General features: G+C 39.9%; 1 protein-coding gene across 3 annotated transcripts in view; it reads left to right on the forward strand.

The window, feature by feature from the left end:
• The window catches only part of LOC141253115 (transducin-like enhancer protein 4), a 147,591-nt gene that overhangs the window by 105,129 nt on the left and 17,949 nt on the right, over window positions 1–24,513 (forward strand). For all 3 annotated transcript variants that reach the window (XM_073670874.1, XM_073670878.1, XM_073670885.1), the window contains 8 exons: window positions 4,822–4,941; window positions 6,314–6,367; window positions 6,499–6,651; window positions 9,776–9,905; window positions 10,139–10,329; window positions 14,015–14,091; window positions 14,777–15,026; window positions 18,648–18,895. In XM_073670874.1, the coding sequence (XP_073526975.1) occupies window positions 4,822–4,941; window positions 6,314–6,367; window positions 6,499–6,651; window positions 9,776–9,905; window positions 10,139–10,329; window positions 14,015–14,091; window positions 14,777–15,026; window positions 18,648–18,895 (1,223 nt within the window). The remainder of the gene's footprint in view (window positions 1–4,821; window positions 4,942–6,313; window positions 6,368–6,498; window positions 6,652–9,775; window positions 9,906–10,138; window positions 10,330–14,014; window positions 14,092–14,776; window positions 15,027–18,647; window positions 18,896–24,513) is intronic.

The following is a 24,513-nucleotide window of genomic DNA, read 5'->3' on the forward strand; positions in this document are numbered from 1 at the left end:
GATGAATCACTGTGATAAATTGATCTAGACTAAGTTTACATATTCTAGCTGCACCATTATTTTGAAACCAATAATATGTAACAAATTTTATATAAAAATTCTTATTTTTGTCCTTTTCCTCTATTTTCCACCATTATTGGAAACTGTAGTAATCACACAGATTTTCAAATTTAAATTTACATTTTTTTCCATCATAATATAATAATTTTTATTTATATAGTGCCAGCATATTCCGCAGCGCTTTACAATTCAGAGGTTCATATACAACAGTCATAAGTAACAGTTAGCTATGTGCCCACGTTGCGGACCTGAAGCATATTTTTTACGCTTCTCCCTGGCGGGAAAATCGCATGCGGATATTACATGCGGTTTTCCCGCCAGGTAGAAGCGTTTGTGAGGTGTCTTTGCATGCATTTCCGCATGCGGGTTATCAAGCACTTCTCCAAGCATCACTTGGAAAAGTGCTTGACAACTTGTTCAGAATGGTAAAAAATAAAAAAATAAACTTTATACTCACCTTCTGATGCATTCTCTGCCCCGTCCGGAGGCTTGAGCGGCTCACGCTGTTGTGTGCAGGACCTGCGGTGACGTCATTGAGTCATGTGGTGGGTCACATGACTCAATGACGTGGCAGGTCCTTCAGACAACAGCGCGACGGAGGGAAAACATCAGAAGATAAGTATAAACTTTATTTTATTCTTTTTTTTACAGGTTCTTTGGTACCCAGGTCTGGATGAGAGTCTCCTCTCATCCAGACTTGGGTACCATCCGCACATTGATTCCGCTGCGCTTCCGCAAAATTAATGAACATGCTGCGGATTTTTGACCGCAGCATATACGCTGCGGAAAAATCCGCAGCATGGGCATTGACATTGCGGAATGCCATTGGGGACCATGGGGTGCGGATATACATGCGTTTTTCAAGCGTTTACGCTGCGGAAATTCCGCAGCATATACGCTTGAAAAATGCTACGTGGGCACACAGCCTAAAAGATAATACAATTAATTAAAGCAAAAACTACAGACGACCCTGCTCATAAGAGCTTATAATCTACAATGAGGTGGGGGTGACACAAAGTACAGGGGCATATTTACAATGATGGTCCAGCCATCTTGAGGGGACCTAATTGACCTAATATATGGCCTCATTCAGACGTCCAATTTTCGCATACAGGTGCTATGTGTTTTTCACTGATGACACTTGTACCTATGGTATTCTATGGGACCGTTCATCTGTTCAGTGGTCAAAATCTGCATTGCAAGTCCAATGAGTCCATGAAAAAATAAATTCAGACTGCATTCGGAAGGCATCCGATTTTCACAAACTTTCAGAATGAAGAAGGTGGAGAATTTTTTTTTTTTTTTTTTCAATTTCTTAATGTACAAGGTCTAACGGGTAACGTTTCTCCTTGTGGAGAGTGACATACCGGCTCTGGCGTGTCAAGATAAGGAGGCTTATCTGCCGTGCAATGCTCCTCTGAGAAATGTAATATGCAGATTGCCTCTGCAGAGAGAAAGAGGACTTGAACTCTATAGCGCCACCCATTGGAAGCAGCAATCCTACAAGTCACAATCGACCCTTTAACGAGTCGTGCAATATGACTTAGGATAAAAGCCAAATCAATTAATGTACAAGAAAATCAGATGACACTCTTACCACACTGATCCAACTCTGATCAGAATAATCAGTCCAGTTTTCTCGTGTGTGAAAAAATCAGACCTTACACCTTTAAAGGGAAACTCAAGAAATTCTATTTATTTGGAGGTAGAGTTGTACTATACAGGTTAATGGGGTTTAAACAGTGTAACGGCTACAGGGAGAAAATTAAGTTTTTATTCTCTTTGCAACTGCTCGTGTCCAGTTGTGAACAAAGCAGGGGACTGTTAGTCACCACTCAATATACAGTGAGCACGCTCTAATCACTTCCCCGGCACTTTGACAGACTTCTCTGTAGAATTTGTGTTCAGAGCAAGAGGTCATAGAGCCGGGGAGTGATTTACAGGCGTGTTCACAGTGATTGTAACAGCTCCAGGCACCGCCTCACTGACTAGAAGCCAGCGGGTGCAGGGAAAATAAAACTTTTTTCTCCCTGTAGCCGCTCTACCAGTAAGCTGCCTATATAGGGTTTAAACACTAATTACCTGCAGATTGCCACTATATCTGCAGTTAAATGGCATTTTTCAAGGTGAGCGGTTCCCTTTTAAATCCACACTACAGGACACTTTCAAGTGCAGATTTTTAGTAATATGCTGAATAAAAATCCAGAGGATGTTTCCATGTATCCGCCATGCATGCCCTTACCCATATACTTCTCTCATTAGTGATTTTTCCTGTTGTGTTCCTAATACATTGTGTATGTCCAGTCTCCTAGCACGTGGCTTTTTATTACAAGATTATTATTACCTTGGCTTTTCAGTGTCTTTGCCGGCGTTTTATAGTCCCCATTTACAAGCCGCGCTCTGCTGTACCTAATGAAGTACGGCATATATTGTTCAACAAATTGGAAGTGGTCATTTTACCGTGATATTTTATCATGTTAAATGGAGCAGAGAAACTTCTTTCCAACATGTCAACTTCACAATCTCTTAAGTGAAGCAATTTGACATCTTTTTTTTTTTTTCTTCACTCCATTATGAATAATGTTCCCCTCTGAATTATGTCACCAGCACTGCACTTCATTAGACATCAAAATTCTTTTATCAGTTCCGCAACTTGTAGAGGAAAATGGCAGAACAAAACTGCTGAAGGAACGCAATGCTATAAAAAGTGAGCTGACATCCATTACACTAATGAAAAAGTTACATCCGAGCTGAGAAGGGACATGGGACAATTTCATGCTTCAGTATTACATATTGTAAAATCCTAGTAGCACACGTGAGGCTACTTAGTGATCACTAGTAAAACTGTTCTGACGCTCAGAATTAGGAAGTCATAACGACCAACAAAAGTTGGCTCCAGTCGGCATGAGCCAATTGCTGGCATCATAAATTCACTGCTTCTGCCCTGGTTACAGAGTAAGGCAGGGATCAGTCTCCATCTTGGTGCTAGTCTGAGTTTGTTCTCCTTTCTTCCCAGAAACCGCACCACTCTTGTCTATAGGTTGTGTCTGGTATTGCAGTTCCGCCACACTGATATGAAAGCGTTAATTTTATTCTTGGTTGCTTTACTACTTTTTCTACTTTTGTAGAAAGGACAGTAGTGTAAATTAAAACTCTTCCACCTATTTCCTTAATACTCTTTTAAAGAAGCACTCCCATCAAAAGTTGTATCCTATTAATATATTGCAGTCATCATATTGTATGGCACTGTATACTTACAATTGCTCATTTTGCCCTTCTACCCAGATAATTCTTCTGTTTTCCATTAGGTCTATGACCTCACATGATCAAAAACTGACTAGCTGAATCCTTCTAAGCTCTTTGTAGAAACTAGAGGTCTATTTTCCCTGCATGAGTCCTGAATAACTGCAAAAATCCCTGGCATGAGAGGAGGGAGCAATGAGCAGCTGGGTCCGCAGTTGAGGAGGGGAATGATAAATGCAGGGAATAGAGATTTCCTGTTTCTGCATAGATCAGAGAGAAGAATTGGCTGGGTAGAAAGTCAAAATGAGCAATTGTAAGTACACAGTGCTATATAATATGATCACTGCAATGTATTAAGATGATAAAAACTTTGATGGAAGGAATGCTTCTTTAAGGTAAAGAGAATCTTTTTAATTTTTACTACATAAATCAATAGTCCACATGAACATAAGAAAATCTGTAATATATCTTATCAGAGAAATCTGGTATTGGTTACCCTACTGGACTGATGTCCCACTCTTCATTCAAAGGTAAAATCTGTATTCAGTAAAGATAGGTTTTCCCATTCCTGAAAGAAATGACAGTTGGTGTTTATAACATTCTATGAAGAGGAGATGGGTGAGGGGCTAGAGGCAGACACAGATATTCTGCTACAATTTGTCCTCAAACGATAATTACAATTCTCCATAGAACTTTGAGTGCAAACTACCATCTCCTATCTCACTAATGGGAAAGTCTGTATTCACTGAAGACTAATTTTGCCTGAGAACGGAGAATGTTAAGAATGAATGATCAGTCCAGGAGGAGAAATTAAAAGCAGATTTCTCTGATAAGATATATTACAAATTTTCTTATTTTCTTGTGTACTATTGATTTATGAGAAAAAGGTTAAAAGACGGTTCTACTTTAAGGGTCCGATTCAACAAATCTGTTGCGCAAGTATTCCAATGTAAAAAACTTTGAAAAGTCAAATAGTTTTGGTGCAACTTGAGGTCGCGTTAAAATTATGCAACTTTTGGAGTTCTCATGCCATTTTCGACCTGCTCTGACAAAGTGGGCATACCTGGGCGGGGTGAAGGTGTGGTATTGGAGTAGGATTTGTGGTGAACGCCTCTCATCCGGCACTTCTGATTCATGAAGAGGCGTACGCATTAGAAGAGGCTGACTTCAGCACATCATCTACTGTTGTTCATACCGGTCTTGATGAATCTGACCCTAGGAGTTCAGTTTAGAGCAGTGTTTCCCAAACCCCATCCTCACGGCCCCCCACAGGTCATGTTTTCAGGATCTCCTTAGTATTACACAGGTGAGCGAATTCCTGATGCCTTGATGATACTTCAATCACCTGTGTAATACTAAGGAGATCCTGAAAACATGACCTGTGGGGGGTCGTGAAGATGGGGTTTGGGAAACACTGGTATTCTTAATAAACTTGGGCTTCAAAAATCTTGAAATATACAATTGCAAAAATTTCTATGTTCTTCACTTGACTAAGTGATCCCTATTGCTTCCTTTCAGAGCTCATCTGTGTCTCCATCTGCGAGTTTCAGAGCAGCAGAAAAGCACAGAAATTCAGCAGACTATTCTTCAGAAAGTAAAAAGCAAAAGACAGAAGAAAAGGATATAGCCGCCCGTTATGTAAGTAACCCTGGACCCTGATAACCGAATGGCCAGCTAACGCCAGCTTGCGTCTGTTACGCCTGCTCGGATATTTTCCGTGTACCTAAGCTGAACGTGACTACGGGCCACACACTTTATCTTTGACAAGTAAATATGCTTAATGGTTCATAAAGGAGCTTAAATATTTCCAAAGGGTGTGTTTGGTTAGAGAGAACGTAGTGAAGAGTTTGTTTAGTGAGTACGTCTAGTTCATATGGTTTATCTGTTTACTTTGTCATCAGCCGGGAGCTGTAGAACATCAGTTACCTTAAAAATTCTTAGAAAAAATAGTGCTATGCCATTTATGATTTCTAGAGCAAGTTTATATGAGCCATTCTGTTAAATTGTTCTAGTCTGCTGCTTATGTGGTGACAGCGCCTCTGTTTATTGTGCACACATTGAGCTGTCACAGTGTATCCATAGAATGGGCCCGTACGCTCGGCTTTACACCGGTCTGAGGTGAATTTGGACAACCCATATTGGTTCCCTTATTGCATCAAATGTTGTTCAGTTGGCCTCCTGTCTTGGCATGTATGGTCTTAAAATGGTGCCCTGGAGGGCCCAGGAGCTTGCCATTAGTGTTTTCTTAATATATTCTCGACAAACTTAAAGGAGATTTTTCCACAAACAAAGTACATTTTAATTAATAGATGTTGGAATCAAAATAAGTTGCACGATTGAATGTGTTTTAAAAAAAAAAAAAATGTTCCTGTGCTGAGGTAATCTTATAAATGTAACCCTGTGTAATGGTCTGATCATACCACAGCTCCTGGGCAGGGAAGGACGCAAAAGAGTATACAGACAGGACAGCAGGTGATCACAGCTGGTTTGTTTTTGTGAGGCAAAACTTTTCACTGCCTGTTTTAAGCAGTGTTTTACCTCACAAAATCAGCTGTAATGTCTGTATACTCTTTTGCTTCCTCCCCTGCCCAGGAGCTGTGGTATGATCAGACCGTGTCACAGCCATTACACAGTACACAGCAGGGACACATTTATAAAATTCTCTCAGCACAGGAACATTTTTTTTTTTTTTTTTAAACACCTCCAATTGTGGAACTTATTATTATTCCAAGATCTATTGATTAAAATGAACTTTAACAAGTGTAAGTACATAGTGCTATATAATTTGATGATTGTAATATATTAAGAGGATAACAACTTTGAAGGGAATACTTCTTTAATGTTTTATGCAGAATAATGTGTCATTACGACGGGCTTAATGTAGCATGCACACAAGGTCGCACAAAACTTTCCCAGCCGCCATTTGTACACTGGCAACTTTATGTATGATACAATGTATGATATGATATGGTACAGCTGTATGATACAATGTATTTTCTTCCCCATGCAGGACAGTGATGGTGAAAAAAGTGATGATAACCTTGTGGTGGATGTTTCCAATGAGGTCTGTTCTGCTTATTTTACATTGTTTGCCTTGTCACAGTTCTGCCTCTTGTCCTTATATCAATGAGTGTTACTTTTTTTATCATTTAACACGTTATGAAATGGTTACCATTTCATATTTTTCTCTCACAGGACCCTTCTTCACCCAGGGGAAGTCCAGCACATTCTCCAAGGGAGAACGGCTTAGATAAAGCCCGACTTTTAAAGAAAGATCCTCCAATCAGCCCTGCCTCCATTGCATCCTCAAGCAGCACACCGTCTTCAAAGTCCAAAGAACTCAGCCTTGTGAGTCAGACTTTTGGTAGAACTCTACTAATTGAACAGGGTTCATATCATCAGATTTATTAACACTCTTATAGCCGATGTTCTGCAGGGATGACTTTCCAATGTTTAACTCTGGCCATTTACTGTTACTTCTTAGCTCAGCCATTATTCTGTGACAATTCCTTTTAGCGTCAATTGACTTTCCATTCAAGCTCCTTTAAATGGGATTTCCATCTTTTTAAAGGGGGTTGTACCAAGTTAAGGCAGCTGTGTGTTTTCATGCTTCGTATAAAGCCTACAATGAATGGACTAGCTGTGTGTCTCCTGACCTAAACGAACAGCCTCATGGGCATATATGAGGTTACTTCAAGTCAGGAGACCCACGGCCGGTCCTTTGCATGGTGGTCTATGTACAGCGGATGAAATTCTGTTGTCTGAAAGTGGCTTTAATAAATAATACCCTATTGATTGGGGATTTATTGATTGCTGATGGTCAGAGCCCTGTTTACAGGATCACAGGTATTCCATAGGTCTGAAGACCCCTGTCTAAATGCAGCAGTGGTCGATCGATCTACAGTAATCAAAAAGTTATCCCATTTCTTAATGTTTTGGTGCAACCCCTTTAAACATTAAAACTTGTCATGTCAAAAGTTGACAATTATGTTTGCAATTTGTTTACTTACAGATATATATCCATTTTTCGATGTAACAACTTTTGGTAAAACTGTCTCTTTGATAATGATATACCAGAATGCTGGCTGATGTACAGCTTTCTTAAAGGGAATCTGTCACCACTGGAGTTATCAGACCTCTACTATGGCCATACAGGGTATAGAAAAGTAAATCTATACTTACCTGTATGACCCATAGTAGAGGTGTGAATGCAGAGAAATGTAGTTTTATCATCTTGGCTTTTCACAGGCTTGGCGTTCCCTGGACGCTAAGCTATCCCCGCCCATCTGCTTATTATCCCACCAATTCCCCGCTTATGTCCACGTTTACCATATTCCCAAGCTAAGCCTGTGAAAAAAACAAGAAGATAAAACTACATTTCTCTGCATTCAGACCTCTGCTATGGGCCATACAGGTTTGTATAGGGTTACTTTTCTATCACCTGTATGCCCATAGTAGAGGTCTGATAAGTCCAAAGTGGTGACAAACTCCATTTAAAGCGAACGTGACAGCCAGTATGGCTCAGTCTCCTTTTGCCACTATTGTATACCAATATTTCTAAGTAATTGAACTAGAATTTGCACACCTTGGCTGCGGCTCAAACATCGGCATTTTTATAGGCTTCAATCATTAAACTAGAAACCATTGGACCAAGGCTTTTTCTGAAGAGCGCTAATAAGCATTGAATATCTATGATAGCTGTTGAGATGAGGAATCATGAAGTGACAAGTGTATGGACAGTCGTCCTGCTTTCACAATATGTAGAAGTACATGTGTAATCGTTTATCTATTTTCTTCCATATATTTGTGCCACTTCATAAATAGTCTGTCTTGTATGAATACGGCTCTGTATTCCATCTGGTTTGGTTAGGTCTGTCAGTTCGAGATGTCCTTTGATAACCGCTGTCACCTCTTAGTAGAAGAGCAAGTGGTCCCTTATAATATTTCCAGCTCCAATAAAACATAGTAATGAGGCGTATTTGTGAGACATCCCTTTTTAAAGAGCAACTAATGCTCATGATAAAATTTAAAATTTTTTTTTTTTACCTGGTGTAAATTCTGCCATCCTCCTGCATCTATCGGGTTGTTTTTTTTTTTTTTCTCTTTGGCCATCCACTCCAGAGATGTATTCTTTGTTGTCAACTGGGTATGGTTTTCAAATCTTTTTGAAGACTACACCCACTTGACTAGATTTGCATACAAAGAAGAGGGGACCACATCTCCGATATGGGGAGGCACAGGAACAAAATAAAAACTATGCCAAATTCTGGAAAACGGCAACATTTAGTCAAGGTGAAAAGGTTACAGGTTTATGACAAGTGGCAGACCTTCTTTAAATGGCATCTGTCAGTAGGATCAACCTTCCTAAGCAGTTTATATGGGCACGTAGGTCCTATAAATCTGAATAAAAGGATATCTAGATATCTGTGATCCAATGTTTTACTCCAGAGTATTCCACATTTTTTCTTAATATGTAAATGAGCTGTTAAGATCTATAGGCCAGACATGGATCTCCCTGAGAATCTGCCTCCAGATATTATTTTAAATTAAAGGGGGCATTACCAGTGTGAGACATGTACTGAGTGACAGTCTGCTCTTCTCATGTACATGTCTCACACTGGTAACCCCACATTTCATTTAAAATAAGCTCTGGAGGCAGATTCTCAGGGAGATCTCTGCCCGGCCTATAGATATCAACAGTTCATTTACATATAAGAAAAATGTGGATTTCACTGGAATAAGACAACAGATCGCAGCCATCAAGGTGTCATTTTATTCAGCTTCCTATGACCTACATGCCCATATAGACGGCTTAGGAGGGTTGATCCTACTGAACGATTCCCTTTAAGCACAAATCTTCGCTGCTGTATGAAATATAAATTATGCTCTGATGATTTACTGCCACTGTGAACTTTTTCCCTTTCGAAGGAAGAGTAGGGTGGTATTCCCCAGAGCTCTCCTTTGGGAAGCTTTACCCATTACTTTAGAATAAATAATACGTTTTGAGGCTGGCCTGTGCTCCTGCTGGAAATAACTTTTTCCTCTCTCACAAGCGATTCCCTACAGGTGTGTTTCCATTTCGGCTGCTCTGGTTACACAGGTCTGCTGTACACTCCTATGTTATTGAATAGATACTTGAAAGATATGATTGTGAAAGCACATATGTTATGACTCTTCCATTAGGGCTGTTGACTTTAGCAGGGTGAGTATTTGAGGTTTTCAGCAGAGTAAACCATAGAGTCAATAAGCTGTTTACTTTTGGGAGGATTCAAGTCATTTAGCATGTTGTATCCTTTGCTGCAGCCAGAGCTTCTTTTTGTTGGTGGTTGTATAGTGCTGATGTAACTCTTACATGTTTGTTTTACGTAAAGACAAGCATATTTGCACTTTGGAATTCACATTGATTTTTCTTTTTCTTCTTCTTTTCAAACCTCCTTGTTGTATCTCACCCTTTACATTCACCTCTTGAAAGAACGAGAAGTCTACAACTCCTGTTTCAAAATCGAACACACCCACTCCGCGAACTGATGCCCCTACACCTGGCAGCAACTCCACTGGTCTACGGCCTGTGCCTGGCAAGCCACCAGGAATCGACCCATTAAGTAAGATAGATGTTGCTGTTTAATAATTAGTCTTCCGTCATTTTAATAAAGATGAAGACCGTTTTTATTTTTTTCGTTTTATAGGTTGTGATAAAATTTATAAAAATATGAGATTAATTGGCAAAAAGTAAATTCACAATGCTAAAGCTGAATTAAATAGGGAGAGCTATGAAAAGAGCTATGAAGTGTACAACCCTAGTTATTTACTGGCTGCTTGTATCCTTTCTTTACAGCTGGTCTTAGGACTCCAATGGCAGTCCCTTGTCCTTATCCAACCCCCTTTGGAATAGTTCCACATGCCGGAATGAATGGAGAACTGACCAGTCCAGGAGCAGCTTATGCCAGTCTACATAACATCTCCCCACAAATGAGCGCCGCTGCGGCCGCAGCAGCCGCGGCTGCAGCCTATGGGAGGTCTCCAGTGGTGAGAACATTAATTGTTACATTGTAGTGTTTTATGTGATTTTCTTAATTTGGTCTGAATTTTCCTTCTAATCTGAAAGAAGGGAAATACAATATGATAAATGGAGGCTAAGACCGGCCATATATATTGGATAACTATTGGCCCATACGCTCTTACGGCCAACAGCAACCTCCCTACTTCTCGATTCACATGTATGCATGGCTTTGCTAAGCATGCCTGGTTCTCAGCCGGAAGTGGCCAATAAACCGCCATCAGACTACTATGGCGTTCTCTAAGAAGAGGAGATTTCAACGGACCGATCCTTATTTTCGTTGACCAGCGGGAAGACCCAATATATGATTGGTAGTTGGCCAACTTCGCAGAAATTGGTTGGCAAGCTTAATAATCTAGACGCAAGATCAGTTGGAGATGATAAATTAAGTGAAGTTTATAATGATATCTATCCTACAATTTCTAGGCTATTAAATATGTATGTCATTGTCATATGCAGGGCTGTGGAGTCGGTATAAAATGGACCAACTCCGACTCCTAAAATATATAATAAATTGGGTACAGTAGTTCAATGCAGTTTGTGGGGAATATTTTTTCATAAGAATTTGGGAAAGTTATGAAATGTCCTATTCCTGATCTAAGGGTCTAGACTTTTAGCTGAGATGAATCTGTGCTACAGTAAATTTATCACTTAAACATGAGCCATGTATGAGGGAGTCGTGGAGTCGGAGTTGGAGTCGGTGTCATGGAAATTGAGGAGTCGGAGTCAGAGGTTTGGCTTACCGACTCCACAGCCCTGGTAGTATGTAGCCCTGAGCAGGGCTAGGAAAGGCTTTCAGCTTATGAATGAGAGAAAAATTAATGTTTCCATTTGTTAACAGCAGGCAAAGGTTTTGTAGTAGTGGGGAGTGGGAGCACAAAGCATGTTAGAAATTTGTTGAACTTTGTATTCTAATCCCAAAATCTCTTTGATTATTTTCAATCCATTATAACAACATATCACCAATTTTTATGCTTTAGTTAAGTAGTCCTTCAGAAAATCCCACCCCACACAGTGTAGGCATGGGCAGGGTTATACAAAGCTCATCATTGAGAGGACTAGCAGAGCTGCAGCACATAAACTGATTTTATTAAAATCAGTAGCCTAGTAAGTGATACACCACTAGAATCAGTATATTTGCCTTGTTTTACAAATTCCTAAGATTGGGAAACAAAAAAACAGAGATTCTCATTAACTTAGTTAGGACCTCCATATTAACTTTGTGTTTTAAATATAATGCAGAGGTCCATGCCTACTGTATGTTTTGAGGGTCATGCCAACCATGCAAATTTTGACATCAGACCTGTAGATATCCATCGGGTCATCAATTTTTACGGTTTATGGCCTTCTGTAAGCAAAACAAAGGAACAGAAAATTTCATGGTTTTTCAAGAACAAAAATCCCCTTACATAATTCACAATGTTGAGGAAAACATAATGCAGATCAACAATGAGTATAGATTTTGTAATTATATATAAAAATACATTGCGAGTGAAATAAGTATTGAACACGTCATAAATTTTCTAAGTAAACCTATTTCTAAAGGTGCTATTGACATGAAATTCTCACCAGATGTCTGAGACAAAACTTCCAATCCACACAGCCAAAGAAATCAAACCATAGATGTCCATAAATTATGTGTAATAATGAGAAATGACACAGGGAAAAAGTATTGAATACACGAAGAAAGAGGTGCAAAAATCCATGGAAAGTCATGACACCAGCTGAAATCTACCTGTAATTAGAAAGAAATCCTGCCAATTAGAGAAAAATAATATCCGCTTGTTCAACTGATGGCCTATAAAAAGATGTCTCATTACCAAGGTGCCACTCAAGAAACAGCTCATGATGGATAAAACCAGTGAGCGGTCTTCACAACCTTATTATTGCATAACATACTGATGGTAATGGTTACAGAAGAATTTCTAAACTACTGAAGGTTTCAGTGATCTCTGTTGGGGCCATAGTCCGGAAGTGAAAAGAATATAATTTCACCATAACCCGTCCACGACCAGGTGCTCCCTGCAAGATTTCAGACAGGGGAGTGAAAATAATTATCAGAAGAGTTGTCCAAGAGCCAGGGACCACCTGTGGAGAGCTACAGAAAGACCTGGAATCAGCAGGTACAATTGTTTATAAGAAAACTATAAGTAATGCACTCCACCTTCATGGCCTGTATAGACGCTCACCACGCAAGACTCCATTGCTGAACAAAAAGCATGTGTAAAGTTTGCTCAACAACATTTAGACAAGCCTGTGAGATAGTGGAGAATATAGTCTGGTCAACTTTGGATGCCATAATACACATCATGTTTGGAGGCCAAAAGGCACTACATATCACCCCAAACACATCATACCAACAATGAAGTTTGAAGGTGGGAACATCATGGTGTGGGGTTGTTTTTCAGCATACGCGCTTGCAACTTCATATGATTAAAGGAAGTATGAATGGACAAATATACAGAGATATACTTGATAAAAATCTTCTGCCATTCAGCAGAATGATGAAGATGAAATGAGGGTGGACATTTCCGCAAGTTAATGATCCCAAACCTACAGCCAAGGAAACTCTCTCAATTGGTTTAAGAGAAAGAACATAAAGCTGCTAGAATGGCCCAGCCAATCACCTGGCCTGAATCCAATAGAAAATTTATGGAAGGAACTAAAGCTCAGAGTTCATAGAAGGAGCCCACAAAACCTCCAGGGTTTGTAGAGTGTTTGTGGAAGAATGGGCCAAAATCACACCTGAGCAATGCATGCTACTAGTTTCTCCATACAGGAGGTGTCTTGAAGCTGTCATCACCAACAAAGGCTTTTGTATGAAGTATAAACTTTCAGTAAGCGTGTTCAATACTTTTTTTTACCTGTCATTTCTCATTATTCCACATAATTTCATTAATTGAAATCTATGGTTTGATTTCTTTATCTGTGTAGATTGGATGGGCTCTTACCGATATCTGGTGAGAATGTCATACCGTTTGTTGAGCGAGTATGTTCTATTAACCCTTTTGCCGAGTATGCTCGGGCCGAGTATTTACAGCTGCTCGGTGATATCATTGAATCGCTCTCGTGTGCATGATTTGCAACTGTTTGACAGCTTTATTACATGGGAGGAATGTGTATTTCTTACACATTCCTCACATGTAATAAAACTGTCAAACAGTTGCAAATCATGCACACGGGAGCGATTCAATGATATCACCGAGCAGCTATAAATACTCGGAGCTCGGCCCGAGCATACTCGGACAGAACATACTCACTCAACACTAATTAGCACCTTTAGAAATATGTTTACTTAGAAAATTGGTGACGTGTTCAATACTTATTTCACCCGTTTGTGTGTGTGTGAATATACACGCATATCTCTCTATATAATATATATTTTTTTTTACTATTCCCTCTTTCTTTAAATGAAAATATAGAAAAATAAATAAATAAAAATATATATATTCTATATATATCCCGTTCCTTTTTTCATTATAAAAAAACATCTCTCCCTATCTATCATACACACGTGGTTGTTTTTTTTTGTTGTTTTTAAATGTAGGAGGAAATAGAATAGCTAACATTCCTAAATGCTTACCTGTTGTGAGTTGTAGAGATTTCCACTACGTGGCATATAATTGTTCTTGTGTTTCCCCAATTACTATTTAGGTTGGCTTTGACCCACATCATCACATGCGTGTTCCAGGAATCCCTCCAAACCTGACAGGCATCCCAGGTGGAAAGCCGTAAGTAGCATGTATTTGTTATCCCTCTGACAGATTATATTTGCAGTTACACTCCCTTTTATGTTGTTAGATCCAAGTGAATTGTCCAAGAGAATTATCTTTCTTGGGTGTTATACTTTTGGTCTATTTCATTTCCGGGTGGTGGATTAAATGTTTATAAAATGTCTTTTTAGCCGCGTTCATGGCTTATGGCGCAGGCTAGAGATGCGGTTTTAGATCTCTTTTAGAATACATTGTTTCATTGATAAATGCTTTGTAAACACCAATTAACGTCCAAATCGAAGCACGACTGCTGGCAATGCTCTGGAGGCTCATGAAGGTTAAAGATTAAGATTGGGGAGGAGTGGAGTAGGGAACTGATGAGTTGATAGGAAGTCGTTCTTTAGTGCTCATGAAGTAAGATAAAGACTAGTAAATTTTATTTTTTTACATCGTGTTTTATTTTTTTTACTTATTCTACATGATTTTTTTTTTCTTTACAAATGGTCACATGAGCTATGCAGATTTCAAGCATTGTATCGATTGTAGAGTTTTTTTTCCCTCCCACCTTGCATTGGTTTTCTAGACTTTTGGTTTGTTATTTTTCATTCTAGCTGAATACAACTTATTCAAATTAGTTGTATCTAAGAAAGCTTTACCTTATGTATGTTTTTGTACTTAAAAACCTATTTCTTTTTCTAATTAGTGCATATTCATTCCATGTAAGCGCTGACGGCCAGATGCAGCCGGTCCCATTCCCTCCTGATGCTCTGATCGGCCCAGGAATCCCTCGGCACGCGCGGCAGATAAACACACTAAATCACGGGGAAGTGGTTTGTGCAGTTACCATCAGCAACCCCACTAGACACGTGTACACCGGTGGAAAGGGATGTGTCAAGGTCTGGGACATTAGTCACCCTGGGAACAAAAGCCCGGTCTCTCAGCTGGACTGCTTGGTAGGCACCAATGGATGTTTTTGTTATGTTTATTTTTGGAATATTTGTTATATTGGGTATATCAATGAACTTTCCTCACGTGTGACACTAAAAGTTTAAAGAAGCACTCCCACTAACATTTTTATTGTTTAAATGTGTGTATAATGCATGTAATGCAGTGTGTGTGTTTAATATACTCGCCTACCGCTGCTCTCTCCGGTATCCGGCGCTGGTCTTCTGCTCTTCTGAATGACATCACGACTCTGCAGACTCTCCGAGTCACACTGCGCTCTGCGTGACCCAGAAGACCCTTTTACAATGTAAGTTTGTGGAGCGTCAGAATGAGGCTCCATAGGCTTTCATTGTAACATCGACTTCCGTCTCACACGTAGAGTGTAGAATGAGCAGCAGGACTCCTTTTCGGTGATGTCTCTGAGAAGAGCACAAGAATGACACTGGATCCTGGAGAGCGCGACGGGAGGGGAGTATATTAACACACTACATCACATGCATGTACACACACATTTCAGCAATAAAAATGTTAGTGGGAATGCTTCTTTAACAGTCAAAGCTCACTCACTGCATATACAGTAGAGAATATCTACTACTTATTTTTGTACAGACGGCTGCTGTTTAGCTCTTTATTTTTAAAGGGCATCTGTCAGCAGGTTTATGCTATTTATTCTGAGAGCAGCATAATATAGGGTACTAGACCCTGATTCTAGGTATGTGTCACTTACTAGGCTGTGTGCTATAGTTTCAATACTATCATTATATTATCAGCAGGAGATTATCACTGCAGGACTACATCTCACGTGCCAGGCAGTCAGGCTAATCACGGATTGGCAGCTTGTTACCAATTCATAGTGTCCACAGGAAGCTGTCAGTCAAGAGTGTGGGTGGGGTTGTACACAGTTTAACACTTAGCTCTTCTACATCAGACAAACAGGTATTCTATGAAAACTACACCAAGCAGTCCAGTAAGTGACACATCGCTGGAATCTGGCTTTCTTGCCCTGTGTTAAGCTGTTCTCAGATTATACAGCATAAACTTCCTTACAGACTCTCTTTAAGACCTAGATGTCATTTTATACCCTCACTGCCTAAATGCATGTTCACATGTACCAGAATTGCTGCTGATTTTTAAAATGGATTTTTAGGCTGAAAATCTGCAGAATTTTTAGTACCAGCTAAGGGAAGGCTCATTCAGCTTTTTTTCCACTTGCTGCAGGGTTTTTTTTGCACAGTAATTGACATGCAGTGCATTTTTCTTCACCCATAGCATGTCAATTTATGTTGCAGCAAAATGTGGTTTTATTGGGAAACTTCCCCCTCAGGTTCAATGGGGGAAGTCCAGATCCTCAATAAAGCTAAAACCCCATGAAGTTAAGAGATGAAAAAAAAAAAACCCTTCCCCTCACGTCTGCAGCAGATTTCTAGCAAGGTTTCCATATTGCTCTCGGTGTATACCACTATCTTGGGATAACCACAGGGGCCAGGAAGGACCGAGACAAGACAATTTTTTTTAATTGCTTCAGAAGTCCTCAGGGAAATTGGCAAAAAGATTAACTCCATTTTCCTAAAGATGCTTGCAGATTTTTAGGTTGATCATCTCAGCTTCCTCTATACATTGTATGCAGCCATTATCAGATGAACATCTGTGTGATCAGCAAAACGAGCCACAAACTGTACAAGGAAATGAACAGATTTCTATCACAACATTGGTAGATAAATGTAAACAAAATAAACAAGAAAATAGGGGAAAACACGAAGACTAGGAAGAATTGTCATGCCTGTAGAATTCTACAACAAATTCTGTAGGTTTCTGACACTTGAACCTCATTCCAGAGGGATTTTTAATTATTATTTTTTTCTTTCCCGGTCATACCCGTATGAGGTTTTTTTGCGGAAGATCTGTAGTCATGAATTACACCATTTCATTTTAACATGTAATTAATATTTTTGTGTATAAACTTGTGGCATGTGGCTTAACTTCATAGGAGTACCAGTAAGTCACCGACGGGAGGCTTTCAGCCTTTCTTCGGCTGCCTCAGTAACCCATTGTTGCCATACAATCACATGGCAGGAACCCAGTAAGTCGATTCATGTGAGCACCAGACCGCATTCCATTTTAAATGCCGTTGTGAGAGATTAAAGGGTTATTCCCATTTCCAGGATCCTATCCCAATATGTAGTAGGTGTTCTAATAATGATATCAGCAAATACCTCCAATTAGAAATGTAGTATAGTTTTTCTGATCCGCTATGTCTTTCTTCATGTGCAGGCATTGCAGGAAGTATCCATGGTTACCTAACTGTCACTATATCAGTGGTCGTAACCATGGAAATCTAAGGTCCTGCAATGCCTGCACATGAGGAAAGAGACATAGCGAATCAGAAAAACTATACTACATATCTAATTGGAGGTACTTGCTGATATTCTTATTATTACACCTACTACATATTGAGATAGGATCTTGGAGATAGGAATACTCCTTTTAAGGGTAACACGTTAAGTATTTGCAGCATAAACATCTGCTACAAATACTGATGTGTCGGCAGGAAAAACGCAGCATAAAATAGATGCGTTTCTTATGAGGTTTTTGCATACCTTTTTCCCATTCATTCATTAGTATGCAGCAAAACCGCTGAAAGAATGGACATGCTGTAGATGTAAATTTGCTGAAAATTGGCAAGGAAAAAATAAGGAACGTGTGCATGAGACTTCAGGAATCTCATTCACATTGCTGGTACTAGGAAACGCTTCAGGTTTTGTGACACAACTGGGCAGAAAATCAATGTGACAAAACCGTAGGTGGAGCTGAGCGATGGCCCCCACTTTTAAACATAGATGCCTACCATGTAACATATCCGGCATCTGCAATGTGTGGAGAAGAAGAACTCTGCTCCTGAGCCCCCTCTACTCATGATCACCCCTATAATCCCATACTTGCAGGTGATATTGAGCTGAGTGGTTAAATGTAATTAATGTATGTACTATTAAATGGAGATTCGTATGCAAACCCTTCTTTAAAAATAGAAGAAAAGCCAACACTTGCGGCGCAGTGATTAATAACTTATTTTGGCCTGAAGCCACAAATAGATATTTTCTGGAGGGTGGTAACCTTCTATGTAGAACAAAATAATGCCATTAATTTACCATCCATCCCAGATTAATAGTGGGATGTAAAATAGTGCAGGCGATATTTTATCTATTAGCATATTGACTTCTGCACTGAACTATATATCATGTAGTGCCAGCATCGCAAAGTTTGGGTTGACTTTCCAGCCTTGGATTTTGATGCTAATTATGATGAATTATCTTACAACACAGACTTTAAGATCAAGTTTAAGCACTTGCCTAATGTCATGTAATTGTCTGGCATTACTCCACTTTATCATTGTCATAACTGCAAATGGCTCATTAAAATCAGGAGGGAGTGTTTGTGTTCTCAGAGGCTTCCCGCGTAGAGTTTAACCTGTCGCTCATGTACTTTATTTATTTATTTATTTTTTAATGATTCAAAACTAAAAAGGTTTCTGGAATTCTGCTGATTATATGAGCAATGGAAACACTTGTATGTGAAACCGACTCTGAAACTGTTGCTCCGATTTCATGTGCCAATGTTTTTTGTCTCTGCAGAACAGAGATAACTACATCCGCTCCTGTAGATTACTCCCTGATGGGCGCACTCTGATTGTCGGAGGGGAAGCCAGCACGTTATCCATATGGGACCTGGCGGCTCCTACCCCACGTATAAAAGCAGAGCTGACATCATCTGCTCCTGCCTGCTATGCCCTGGCCATCAGCCCCGATTCCAAAGTCTGCTTCTCCTGCTGTAGTGATGGCAACATTGCCGTGTGGGACTTGCACAATCAGACCCTTGTAAGGTAGGTACACCATTATAGGTCTGCACATGCACAATCATATTTGCATCGCTTCTCATATTTATTAACAGATGTTCTCTCTGTCTGTTCTATAAAATGTCTGCAGCACCATGATATCAAAGTCCATCTCCTTTTCCATACAGAACTGGCCGTCAGTATCTTTTGCATACTGCCGCTCAGTCTATCTGCTGCAAGAATCGAGGACTCTGTCGCTCTGGCATATTTCTTAGCATTTCAAGGTCAATTCACTAGGCATTATCATCAAAGCACCTTATGCTGCTATCTAAGACCTTAACAGCGGCCGCAACCTGTTATCTATTTTCTGCCACATTTCCTGGAAACCTCGACACTCCAGAAGAGCGAGATCTCAAATATATCAATGAACCTAATAAATATTGGCAAGCCCTGGATTTTGTAAGCGGTCATCCTGGTAGTACACGCTAGAAGAGTAGATAAAGCCACAGTGCAAAAGAATCCGAAAAATAAGAAAAATGTTGCTTCCTCTAGAAGCTGTGGGTGATACTTGGATAGTAAAAACACAAAATTTGAGCTTGGTTTAAGTTGGTATACATGCAGCACATAAACGCATGTTTCACAATAGTCCTGAATCAGAAAATCCTACAAGAAGCAAAATGAACATAAACCCTGCTGTAAAAAGCAAGTGTATTTAAATAAAATGGGGTTCTTCGTAACACTGTTTTTGATCAAAAATAGTATGAAAGCTATCCCACCACGATAAGGTGAACCCGTTCAGAAAAGTCCTATACACTCTCTAATATTAAAAACCTTACCATGTGTCAAAGTTGACCTCTGTGTGAACGGAGTTAGATAGTAACTGTATTATCTAAATGAATTATAAAAATAATAATAATAATCAGGGTCTGGTTGTCATACCCAGATGGTCAACTTCCAAGATTGTCCTCTTGTCCGGTGAATATTCCATCGCTTGATAGAAAACGCAGTTGATTGGTTACAGACCGCCCCGGTTCTGTTATCTCTTCATCGGCTGGACTGATCTACTATATCAGTATTGGCAGCATGTGCACGCTGTTATCAGCACATTAGCATGGGAATAGTAATAAAAGTGTTATTGAATGATCAGAAGATCACAATGGGCTCCCAGAACGTAATTTTGTTCCTGGAACAGTAAAACTGGTTGGGCAGGACTGTAACCCAGGATCATAGACTGTGATTTTACTAGTGTTAATAACCAGTATCATTGCTTCACAATCCATAAAGTTCTTCTTCTGACTAGCTTGTCAATAGATGGGTTTGTGTGTGGGGTTTTTTTTTTCAGTTCCCACCCACTCTGTATTTTTGTGGCTTTCTGCCTTGTAATCTTCAGAGTTGCAAATCAATGAACATCACAATAAGACAGAATGTTCAAAGCCCAAACTGGTATCACCTGATGAAATGGCTGATTTTGTCTCTTTCATGCAATGATTGCCCTTAGTGATCAGTAATACCGGGTGAAGGCAAGATTACACGGTGCCTGATTAGTGGAGACTTCTCTCCTAATACTGATGGCTCAGACACTTTAGGTAAAACGTTGCAGTAAAGAATTGTAAGAACGACGCCGAACAATATACTCCATTAATGTAGAGTGAGCATTCGGGCAAAAAGGAAATTTATTCTACAATTTGCGTGAGGTCTGTGGACTTAAAAAGTCTCTTAATTATGATTGCAACTTTTCACTTTTAACGCCACTTCTAATTGGCTAGAAAAGTGGGTCCGGTTTAACTGGAGTGGGGGGAGGATCAACGATGGTTCAGCCGATTTATTAAGTTTAAGACCAGAATATAATGCAAAAGCACGCATAGCTAGACTAGATTTTTTTTTTCTGTCTCTGATAACTTCAGGTTCTTGAAAATTATTAATAAGCATGCCAAGCTTAGAGGTTGTCCCACTATTTCAGTATTGATGACCTATCCTTATGATAAGTCATCAATGTCCAAGTAACTGTTCTCGGTGTCGGCGCCGGCCGGAAATGCTCAATTGTGGAGCTGCTCGGTCTTCTGATAATGGCCGCGGCCGGGTACTACACACCCGCCTGCTATTGGTTTGAATAGGAGGCGGATGTGTAGTGGCCGCGGCCACTATCAGAAGACAAAGCAGCTCCGCAATTGAGCACTTGCGGCTGACACAGATAACAGCTCATCAGTGGAGGTGCCGGGTGTCTGACTTTGACTCTTTTTAAGAAAAATTTGGCACATTTGACTTGGAATGATCTCTAGTTTAAATGTTACTATACATATTATTTTATAATTGTAGATTTCAGCAGAACTAGCCGACCGGCTAACGTGCGTATGCATGCGTGCTGACACTGGTGCAAGTCTTAAAGGGGTTGTCCACAGGTGACCAAATTGTCTGATTCATGTCGCTCCCGCTTTTTGCACTTCTATCTGTCTCCAGAATGGGATTCCCCTGTTTTGGCTAGTGTCTGATCATCAGTGAATGGCAAGTTGGCGACACGTGCACCTGCTCATTCCATTCGTTGCTATGGGAATTTTGAATACCCTTCAAGAATACTTGCTCGGATGTATTCAGAACTGTAGTAACAGTGACTAGAGCGAGCAGGCGCATGTGACGCCCCCTCTCATCACTGGTGATCAGATGCCAGGGGGATTGGAAGCTCCCTTTCAAAGTGTAATTGTCATTTTGGAAAAGTTTTTTTTATATATTCTAGGCACTGCGTAGTATTGCCGATTGGTGGGGGATCTGGGCTTTGACGTTTGCAGCTCCTGCATGAGCTACACGAACAAAGTGGGGTACAGTCTCAATAGTAAGTCGGAGTGTGTACATTCACTCACAAACTTGCTATCATGCCCGCAGCTCATGCAGGAGCTGTGGACTTGAGATCTGAGTTTTCTTCCGTCAGTGGGGGTCTAAGGACCCAGACCCTCACCATTTAAAAATATTGTCCATCACCTATAAATATAGAAACACTTTTACAAAATGATAGTTACGCTTTAAGGAGATAGATGTGACTCCCACCTTTGGCGCCCGCATCTATCATACATTTATGGTATATCCTGTGGATGGTGCCATAAGCGTCTCTGTGGGAAAGCCCTTTAAGAATCTACCACAATGTGGTTATACTTATAGGACCAAACAGACAAGATGTTTTACCTTTTATTTTGACATGCATATCTAGATTGGAGTCCTAAGTTTACATACATTTAAGTAGCAATTAAGTCCTATTATTGCCCTCCTCAGATTCCAGGTTAGCAATCTGTTTCTAGACAGTTGTTTTGGAGGTCTGCTCTGTACATGACACAAGCAATTTGTCCAAAAAAAGATGTTAACAAATAATTTCATTTTTACTTCACTCTATCATAATTCCAGTCGGTCAGAAGCTTACACCAATGTCTTTAAGTAGCTTGGAAAGTTCCAGAAAACAATGTTGTGGAATTAGAAGCTACTGATGGGGTAATTGATTTCACTTGTTAGTTGGAGTCTACATATGGCAGTATTTTAAGTCCTACTTGCCGCTTTACTTGATATCATGGGAATAGAAAAATAATTCTGCCAAGACAACAGAAAATTAATTGTGGAGTATTAAGTCTGGTACATCCTTGTGACCAGTTTCCAGATGCCTGAACTTGCCATGTCCATCTATTCAAATGTTCTTCAAGGAGCAGGCAGCCATCATATCATCCGGGAAGGAGAGTTTCTGTCTCCTACAAATAAGCATATTTTGGTGCAAAAAATGCAAATCAATCAAAGATCTAAAACAAACCACCTTGTGAAGATGTAGGTAAAAAGTGCGAAAGTATCAATATATCTACAAGACCTGAAAGGCTTTCAGCAAAGAAGAAGCCACTGTTCCAAAACCACTATAAAAAATCCAGGTTACAGTTTGCATCTGGGAACACAGATCTTAATTTTTTGGTGAAATCTTCTGGTCTGATGCAACAAAAATGGAACGGTTTGACCATAATGGCCATCGTTTTGTATTGAGGAAATAGGGGCAGTCTTTCAGACCAAAGAACGCCATCCCACCTGAGAAGCACTGCGGTGTCAACATCATGTTATGGGGGAGCTTTTCTGCAGGTAGAACTGGTGGTCTTCACAATATAGATGACATGGGTAGAACTGAAAAAGAATGTGCGAGAAAAGAGGTCTACAAACCTCAATTTCACCAGTTTTATTTCCAGAAGAAATGGTTCAGAATTCCAGCACCTTGTCATGAAAAGTTTGTGGAAGGCGACCTGAAACCTGTGACCCGAGGCAAGGCTACCAAATACTTTTTGTGATTTCTGAGTCACAGGGAATGTGATGAAAGAAATAAAAACTGAAATAAATTATTGCCTATAGTAATATTTTCGCATTCTTGAAAACTAGTAGTGACCCTTACTGACCTATGAGAGGGAATATATGCTAGAATTTAATGTCAGGAAGTGTATGTGGCTAAGGTGTATGTGAACTTATGACTTCAGCTGTATACTCTCCTTTATGGGACACAATACGTTTATTAGATTTAGTTTTAAGTGCTTTTCCCTTGCAAGGTATGATGGTACACTCCCTGAAATTGGTGGCTCAGCCCAAATGTTGGCGCCAGGTCCTCCGCAGATCACCATTTCCTCTTCGTACAATAATCATAGAACTGGCATCGTAGGAATGGTTACGTTGTGCTCAAAATAAAGAGGCGTGCTGAGAGATTTATGATGTCGGGAGGATATCATGCTTTGAAATAGCTAATCCCACTAGCTCCTGAATGTTCTAGGTCAGCACAAACCTGTTTCTTTTTTTTTCCCTTCATCATCTTTTGATGCCCTAGTTGATAGCAGGGAAGAAAAACTGGTTTTCAACCAGAAAATGCCAATTTCGAATGCGCTTCTAAAACCTATTCAGTTTTGTTTCTAGTTCAGAAAGAAATGAAAAAGCTATGCCCCCTGTTGATATGGAGGTCCGTGTTCTAGTCTTTATATAGAGATGGTTATTTAACTAGGTCCCGGGGCTGTTAGGCTTGTGTTGCACTGACGCCATTGACTTAATGTAACCTGGGTCACATTAGCCTTAATTGATAAGTGGTTTTACTTGCTGGAGGTTTGTTTGGGTTTTAACTAAACTGCCATGAAATTAGATCTCATGGTAATGGATCTCATGTCCCTTTCTATTTATAAGCCATGTGTGGCTCAATATGTAAGCTAATGGTTTTATTCCATTTATTGCTTTTTGTTTCCACCCTTTAACCCATGGTAGATGTGATCGGGTTAATCTCCATAGATGATACTGTGATCCAGATTGTCCTGTCCTCATACCTTTCTTGGTCACTATGTTGCAGTTGTATATTTACATATTTCACAGCTCGGTGGTTGAGTTATACACGCTCATGTTGTTTTCAGGAATTCCCCTCCAGTCACTTCTGCTTGTAACACCACAGTATCTAGTGACAAAGATTTAAGGCCGCCACTGGCGGAGTATCAAGCTGCCGATGTGTATACGCAACCCACAGAGGTTCTGGTGTATATAGATTTGTATTCGTCTACACAATGCACTTTGAAGACAATGGGTCAGGCTGTATTCTAAGAAACCTATACTATTTTCTGATATTAATGAAAAGTATGATTTGGATATTATTCAGAGAAGTTCAGTTGTGTAATTAATTTTGTAGACCA

This window comes from Phyllobates terribilis, unplaced genomic scaffold (assembly GCF_046119375.1).
Source record: "Phyllobates terribilis strain yellow unplaced genomic scaffold, ASM4611937v1 Scaffold_1__5_contigs__length_1240528914, whole genome shotgun sequence".
NCBI lineage: Eukaryota > Metazoa > Chordata > Amphibia > Anura > Dendrobatidae > Phyllobates > Phyllobates terribilis.